Source organism: Mizuhopecten yessoensis, unplaced genomic scaffold, assembly GCF_002113885.1.
Source record: "Mizuhopecten yessoensis strain PY_sf001 unplaced genomic scaffold, ASM211388v2 scaffold3571, whole genome shotgun sequence".
Classification (NCBI taxonomy): Eukaryota; Metazoa; Mollusca; class Bivalvia; order Pectinida; family Pectinidae; genus Mizuhopecten; species Mizuhopecten yessoensis.
This window is the reverse complement of record NW_018405111.1, coordinates 25,933-33,810: the sequence shown is the minus strand read 5'-3', so window position 1 is coordinate 33,810 and position 7,878 is coordinate 25,933. Positions and strand designations below refer to the sequence as shown.

Here is a 7,878-nt window from a genome sequence, read left to right as displayed (position 1 = left end):
TATAGTTTATATAGGGAAATAACACTTTTCGGTATATATTTTATCCATTTTCAGCAGAAAATTACTCAAACTTAGTCAGAATCATCTTGGGTGAATGAGAGTATTACTTTGTAAAATTGGGATTCCTGCCCCATCCCCAGGGGCTAGGGCGGGGCCCCAAAGGGAACATTTACCAATATTTTCAAATTCTTATCCATTGATGACATGACAAGTATTGTATTTCACTTAGTTTACATGCTGATTTCCACATCACATCTAAACAATAAAATAAAGCTACCAGTACCTATGATATAACTCAGGTGACCGCTAAGGCCCTTGGGCCTCTTGTTATTTATGTCTTCCGACGAAACGGCTGCGTTTTATTATATATCAACATTGTTTTCATTCTGACTCTAGAACTAACTAAACTGTCCTGACCTTTCCCGATACCTCTACATGTCACTTACACATCCGCCTTATTGTTTTCTCCGGACCATGCAGTATAATTGTCTCGTCAAACAGGATTATAGCAAGTTAATTTTCGGTTGATCTAAACATTATCGCACTAATAATGAATTTCGCCCAAACGAATTTATTTAAATAATTGTCCTGATACAAATGATATCTTCCTCAATAAAACGAACACAATTTGTCATGATTAAGCTGATTGCCTCGTCACACCCAGTCAGGAAGTAATTGGTTGCTTTACTTACTGGGAACGAAAATGTCTAGATTATCTTCCGTCAATGAAGGTGGCTGGGTTGCTGGATCATCCACTGGAAAAGTTTGTTAATAGCAAGTACAACGGTGTTTGGTTTATCTGTTGGGACCGAAGGCGGATACATTTTCTACTAGGAACCAAGATGGCTGAAATTTCGACTGAGAGCGAATGTGGCTTAATAACTCACTTAAAACAAAATAATGCTGAATGATAAACTTCCAGCCAAGTGACAGGATTATCTTCAGGAAAGAAAGGTGGCTGGATTATCGTCAGGAAAGAAAAATGACTGGATTACCGACTGAGATTGAAGGTGACTCCATTATCTTCAGGGAGTTTGTTTTGTTAAGTTCAATGAAATATCATCTAGGAACGAAGCTGGCTAGATTGTCGACTTGGAGTGAAGATGGCTAGATTATCGACTTGGAGTGAAGATGGCTAGATTATCAACTTGGAGTGAATATGGCTAGATTATCGACTTAGAGTGAAGATGGCTAGATTATCGACTTGGAGTGAAGATGGCTAGATTATCGACTTGGAGTGAAGATGGCTAGATTATCAACTTGGAGTGAATATGGCTAGATTATCGACTTGGAGTGAATATGGCTTGGTTTTCTTCCGATAACGATGATTTATTTTTAATGAAAGCAGCTGGATGACGAAGGTGGCTTGATGTTTTCTGTAAAGGAAGTAAGCTTGATTGCCTCCCGGGAGGGACAGTTACTGTATTATCTATAACAGCAAAGATGGCTGATTTACCTACACGGAGGGAAGATGGCTTCAGTATCTACTAGGAAAGTTGATCCATCGTCGGGGTTCCAATACGATGTTTAAACATATCATTTTAAAGGAGACGATACTTCTTACAACAGTAAGTCGCACTCTAACCTTTTCTGTGTTCTCGTTTTTAGCAATCGAGTTTGACTCTGGAGAAGCCTTCACAGCCATAGACCCGTCAGTAGTGGCTGATGCGAGTAATTATGCGGACCCGAAAGTTACAGGTAAATTAAATTTCTCATCCGAAACATAATACAATTATTGTTGAAAAAGGATATTCGTTCGTTGGTCATTGTTTCATACAATGATAAATTGTATTTCATATTAGACAACATGACTTTAGTATATTGATCGAATCTAGTGTCTGTAACCAGCTTCTACCTACTCATTTGATGTGCTCCTGTTACACTCCTTAGGTTCCTACTTGTTCCAGTCCGATACAACATTTGATCAGAAGGCACTGTCCCTGAGCGTTCTGGTACAACACTTCCGGTCGGACAGCTCCTTCTATTTCCGTGCACATCCGACATTTATCACCTGTTTGCAGGCGACGTTAACCAGTTTAAGGAAACAAAACCTACGAGTAGGTATCACTATCAACATATAAACATCAGTCAGGCAATACCTAGACGATTGTGTAGTTGACCCTTTCATCTGATTTTCTTGTGGTCAATAGGTCTGGGCTTCACAGTCCTTATATTTACAGTATGTCTGGGCTTCACAATCCTGATATTTACAGTATGTCTGGGCTTCACACTCCTTATATTTACAGTATGTCTTGGCTTCACAATCCTTATATTTACAGTATGTCTGGGCTTCACAATCCTTATATTTACAGTATGTCTGGGCTTCACAATCCTTATATTTACAGTATGTCTGGGCTTCACAATCCTTATATTTACAGTATGTCTGGGCTTCACAATCCTTATATTTACAGTATGTCTGGGCTTCACAATCCTTATATTTACAGTATGTCTGGGCTTCACAATCCTTATATTTACAGTATGTCTGGGCTTCACAATCCTTATATTTACAGTATGTCTGGGCTTCACAATCCTTATATTTACAGTAGGTCTGGGCTTCACAATCCTTATATTTACATTTCTACTGTGAGTTCCTCTATGAGCATGGACTAGAATCAGATCAACGTCATTTCGAAGCTTCTCCTCTCGCCTCCAATAACATTAGACAGCAAACATTTTGATGACATTAGGCTGTTCCAGGAATCTCGACTGACGACATAAACACTATAATATCAGAAATATCTGTATTCAGGTCAATAATAAGTAAAAAAAATAAAAAAATAGAATGTAATTATAAGTGTTTTCCAATTTCATGCTGGTATGAACGCCAATCGGTTACATACATATTCCATGAAGCCCGCTAGGGCTTGAATATCGCGCTGATATCATGAATGGAAACGCTGTTGTATGAACATTTTCTTGTAAATTATCATTTTTAGGTGGACATTGTGTCAGCATTTAAAACGAGTTCTGATGTGCCAGGTAGTATAAAGGCTCGGGACTTGTACTCTAGAAGTGGCACTGGAGCAACACTCAAGTTCCGACCGGGAGTGTCCGGGGACATCCGCGATATTGCCAACACCGCCATCAAGTCGTGCGCCTCCACATTCTCGGTAATTCTACTATGTCAGAGAATGATGCATAGTGTCTCGCACTTTTGATCTAATAAGACCTGCTGATCGCGTTGACGTTTTACACATCAACTGATTTCAACTAGAAACTACCAGACAGCACTCTATGCGTTCTATGTACAACCACTGCTTCAATCAAGTATATTTAAACTTAAATATTTATGTTTAAACCATATTTGTCTGATTTGCTTTTCATCCACAAGGGCGCAATAAAACGTACCAGACATTATATTTTGCTTTAAACAGAAACAAAAAATGTGTTGTTTTTGTGTAATTGTGGAAATATTGGGGATAATCTTATTTCCGTGTTTATGTTTAAGAAGAATATTTAACATTATCTGATTTCTATGTAAATAATATAAGTACTGTTATTTGTCTGGCTTTTGTGTTACGTTAGATGAGTATTAATATGACCAGGTTTCTGTTTGTTAGTTACAAGAGTATAAATACTAACTGTTTTCCCTGTATGTGTTTTAAGGTGATCCAACGCGATATTGGTGTGGTGCTGATGCTAGACTCTGTCCACATCTTTATGACAGGACGCCTGGATACGACCCCGCAGTTCACAGTTGACGGATACACCGGGGGGATGACCAGCGATGCCTTCCGTACTTACGCCATGGCAAAGCTAGGGGAGGCTAACGGTACGTTGTTCCGCGAGTCCGCTCCGTGTGTCGAACTTTCTTATTTACCATTTAATGCAATCAATACTTTAAACGTGTCCACGTCCTGTATGATGTTCGGTTCTCTTCACTAGAGCCGGCTGTTATTCCCACGGACTGCAGTTCTTTCGGAAGCCTACTCAGTGGCACCACGTTCCCTTCTTGGGCCACGGATGCCGCGGTCGTAGTGGGCGATCACGACGTCCCGATCCTCAGAGAAAACACCCAAGATTTCAGCAGGTAAGGCTTCATCAGGCAACATTAAATGGCAATACGTTCTGCCTGATACCATTTTATCTTAAAAAAATACTTTTGCTTTTACGGGTTCTTTATTACGAAGAATACAGCCTGTGTAGTTTTTTTGTCTGACAGAGAAGATTGCTAAACATGATTGTTCGACACAATGGTTGTATTGCTATAGGACTTTGTTTGTTTGTTGTTTTTTTTTTATAAATCAGACTTACACAGTATATGGGGACTAACGTGGAGTTTGTGGATCATGAACGAACGTCTACCTGGTGTGGATCTGTTGGCCAGGCCTGTGTTGACTGTCGGGCGGGCATTGTGGGAAGTGCGCTTTCAAAACGGTATGTATCAAAAGGAAGTTTGTTATGTGTTTGTGTCAGTTGTAATGTGAGTTAGTGCCTCTCACAATGTAAGAAACTTTATGAAACCAATGAAGGGCCCTTTTAAGATATAATGTATTGTAAGGAATACCACTCACAGTGTTAGGAACGCAAAGAAGGTGCCTTCTCACCTATATGAAGTACTATGAGGAAGTGTCCTGTTACATCTAAGGTACGTACAGGAGTAGTCACTCACATTAGGTGGTGCTAGCAGAAGGGTCCACGCAATGCCAGGTATTGTTAACAAGTTATCTGTAACAATGGTAGATGCTTTTTCAATTTCGTCGTTCAAGGATAGGTGCTCTGTCGCAGTGATGAGTGCTATTAGAAAGTGCCTCTATACATTCTGGTTGTATTACCTTGTGTAACTGGTATTACACGTTGACATTATTACTATTATATTTGCCACAGGTGTGCAGCCCGGACGATGAGTTATCGGATGTACAAGGTCATCAACACTCTACAGAAGTTTGTCAGACACAACATGACATTAACAGGNAATATAGAAATCACTCATCTCAAATGTTAGATCTGTAAGGAACAAACTTGATATAGTTGATTCTGAGTTGCACTTTAATGACATTATTTGCTTAACAGAAACTTATCTAACACCGGATATTCCCGATAATGATATTATGCTAGACTCATTTCCAAATGAACCATACAGAAAAGACAGACAGAGTAGGATGGGGTGGTGTTTTGATATATTATAAAAATACTGTTCAGACTAAAAGAGTATTAGACCTGGAGCATGATGATATCGTTCTTATTTGGATCGAAGTGCATACTGTTAATCACAGATTTGTATTAGGGTGTATATATAGACCGGAATCTAATGTAGAATACTGGACACAACCTGATATTCTATTGGATAAAGCTGTTGATACCTCACTAGACATAATCTTAACAGGTGACATAAATATTATTATGTTAAATCTACATCCTAACTCACATCTCAGCAGAGTTCCAATTAAATATAAGAATCACTCCTTATAGTTCATCCTCTATAGATATTGTCTTTACTAATTATACTAGAATCATGCAAAATGCATGTACAAGGAGGGGGAAATCCATTAATTTTAATGTATAAGATATTGCATAATACATCACCAAAGTACCTTAATGATATAGCAGATCATTTTTTAAATGATTTAACAAATGTGAGGTATCAGCTTAGACTAAATAGAGTTTTTAATCCCACGGTATGTAGAACTGAAAGCTACTTTAATAGTTTCTTTCCCTCAACCTTTCGACTTTACAATCAGTTAGACCCAATGGTGTTAAAGTTCAACGATTACATTCAGTCTTGTTCCGCCCTTCAATCTACTGAAGGCGAGGTTGATGCTCTTGTTGAAGCATACACATCTGCTATAGAAGCCCTTATAGAGAAACACGCACCTCTACAAACTAAGGTGATAACTGTGAGACCAAATGCCCTGTGGTATAAAGAAAATCTCCGGGTAGAAAAACAGAACCGTAGAAAAGCAGAAAGACAGTGGCGACGGACCAAATTAACCGTTCACCAACAGATTTATAGGGAGCAATGTCGGCTAGTTGGTTCACTACTCTTTCAGTCAAAGAAGGCTTATCATTCGGAAAGAATCGAGGAATGCGGTAAGGATAATAGACAGATTTTTAGACTCACCAAAAACCTAATGGGACAGAAAGGTGAAATTATCCTACCAAGCTGTAATCTTGAAAAAGACTTAGCAAGCAAGTTCAGTGATTACTTTCTGAATACAATCAGCTCAATCAGGAAAAATATTGCCGAAGTGAACTCCTCTGTTGACATTTACATCTCTGTCATGACTGCTGCCATTGCATTTGATGGGGAACCATTGGCAAAGCTCTCACCAACAACCCAGGACGAGTTGGGCAACATTACCATGACCTCACAATCGAAGTCCTGTGAGCTTGATCCACTGCCTACATACCTATTAAAGCAATGTATTGAAGCACTGCTTCCCTTGATTACCTCAATCATGAACAAATCATTAGCTGAGTCAAAGGTTCCATGATGTTCAAGAAGGCACATGTCAGACCATTGTTAAAGAAGCCTGGAATGGACAACGAGGAGTTGAAAAACTACCGCTGCCTTTTCTGTCGAAGATCTTGGAGAAGATTGTGTCCCGGTGTTTAGAGGTTATCTCCATGCAAACAGTCTCCATGACAACCTGCAATCAGTCTACCGCATGGAACATTTTACTGAGACGGCCCTCCTACGTGTACATAATAATATAGCTTTTGCATTGGATAACAAGTGTAGAGCGGTGCTTGTCCTGCTGGACTTGCCAGATGCATTTGACGTCATCGATCATGGCATACTTTATAAACGTCTGGAATACTGTTATGGAGTGACTGATATCGCACTATTCCGGATACACTCTTACCTGATTGAAAGACGACAGTGTGTTGCCATCGGATCTTCCAACTCACACGACAAAGTACTAGATTTCGGGGTTCCTCAAGGGTCGGTAGGACCACGAAAATATTGTATGTAATCCAAACCTATTGGAGAGATTTGTCGTCGCCATAGCCTTCGCTATCATTGCTATGCCGATGACACACAAATGTACATGGTCATCAAACCACAGGACAGTTGGAATACAGTCCCAGAAAGTCTGGAAGCTTGTTTGACAGATATCAGTATCTGGATGAACGCCAACATGCTTAACATTAATCAGGAAAAGACGGAACTTATCGTCATTTCCCCAAAGTGTCAGGAAACAATGGCTCTCCAGCTCAAGGTCGATGCAAGAACTATTGAGACTGTTCCAGCTGTTAAAAATCTAGGGGTATACTTTTATAGTTCACTGAACATGGAGAAATAAGTGAACGCTTTTGCCAAATCCTGTTACTACCGGATCAGGAACATCGGCTGTATTCGGCAGTTTATAACTGCAGATGCATGCAAGATGGTGGTGCATTCACTTGTTACCTCTCGGTTGGATTATGGTAACGCCCTGCTCTGTGGTATATCTGATAAACTAACTAGTCGCCTGCAGACGGTCCAGAACACTGCAGCACGGCTAGTTACTCGTAATCGAAGAGAGAGCACATCACGCCTGTGCTTTATTCGTTGCACTGGTTACCTGTACGATACAGGTGGCAGTACAAAAGTCTGGTGTACACATACAAGGCACTGCATGGAACAGCTCCTCATGATCAGTACCTACAGGAGCTTGTTACCCTGTATCAGCCGTCACGATCACTGCGGTCGGAGTCAGAATCTTTGTTGTGTGTCCCAAAATCTCGTACTGTGACCTACGGAAACAGATGATTTGGGGGGGTTTCGGCTACGTTGTGGAATAGCTTACCATCTGCTATTAGAAAGTCAAATACCCTGGCCAAGTTCAAGAGGGACATAAAAACTCACCTCTTCACGTCTGCATTTTAGAATCTTTGCAAAGACGTCATGTAAATACCACCCTTTTATTTGTTCAATTATGTGCACATTGCTTG

General features: G+C 40.0%; 1 protein-coding gene across 1 annotated transcript in view; it reads left to right on the top strand.

Annotated features, from left to right (window-relative positions):
• Nucleotides 1–7,878, top strand: part of LOC110447656 — a 31,424-nt gene that overhangs the window by 6,071 nt on the left and 17,475 nt on the right. The window contains exons 2-8 of the mRNA XM_021493501.1: nucleotides 1,609–1,698; nucleotides 1,891–2,057; nucleotides 2,937–3,110; nucleotides 3,607–3,772; nucleotides 3,886–4,030; nucleotides 4,249–4,377; nucleotides 4,828–4,913. Of these exons, the coding sequence (XP_021349176.1) occupies nucleotides 1,609–1,698; nucleotides 1,891–2,057; nucleotides 2,937–3,110; nucleotides 3,607–3,772; nucleotides 3,886–4,030; nucleotides 4,249–4,377; nucleotides 4,828–4,913 (957 nt within the window). The remainder of the gene's footprint in view (nucleotides 1–1,608; nucleotides 1,699–1,890; nucleotides 2,058–2,936; nucleotides 3,111–3,606; nucleotides 3,773–3,885; nucleotides 4,031–4,248; nucleotides 4,378–4,827; nucleotides 4,914–7,878) is intronic.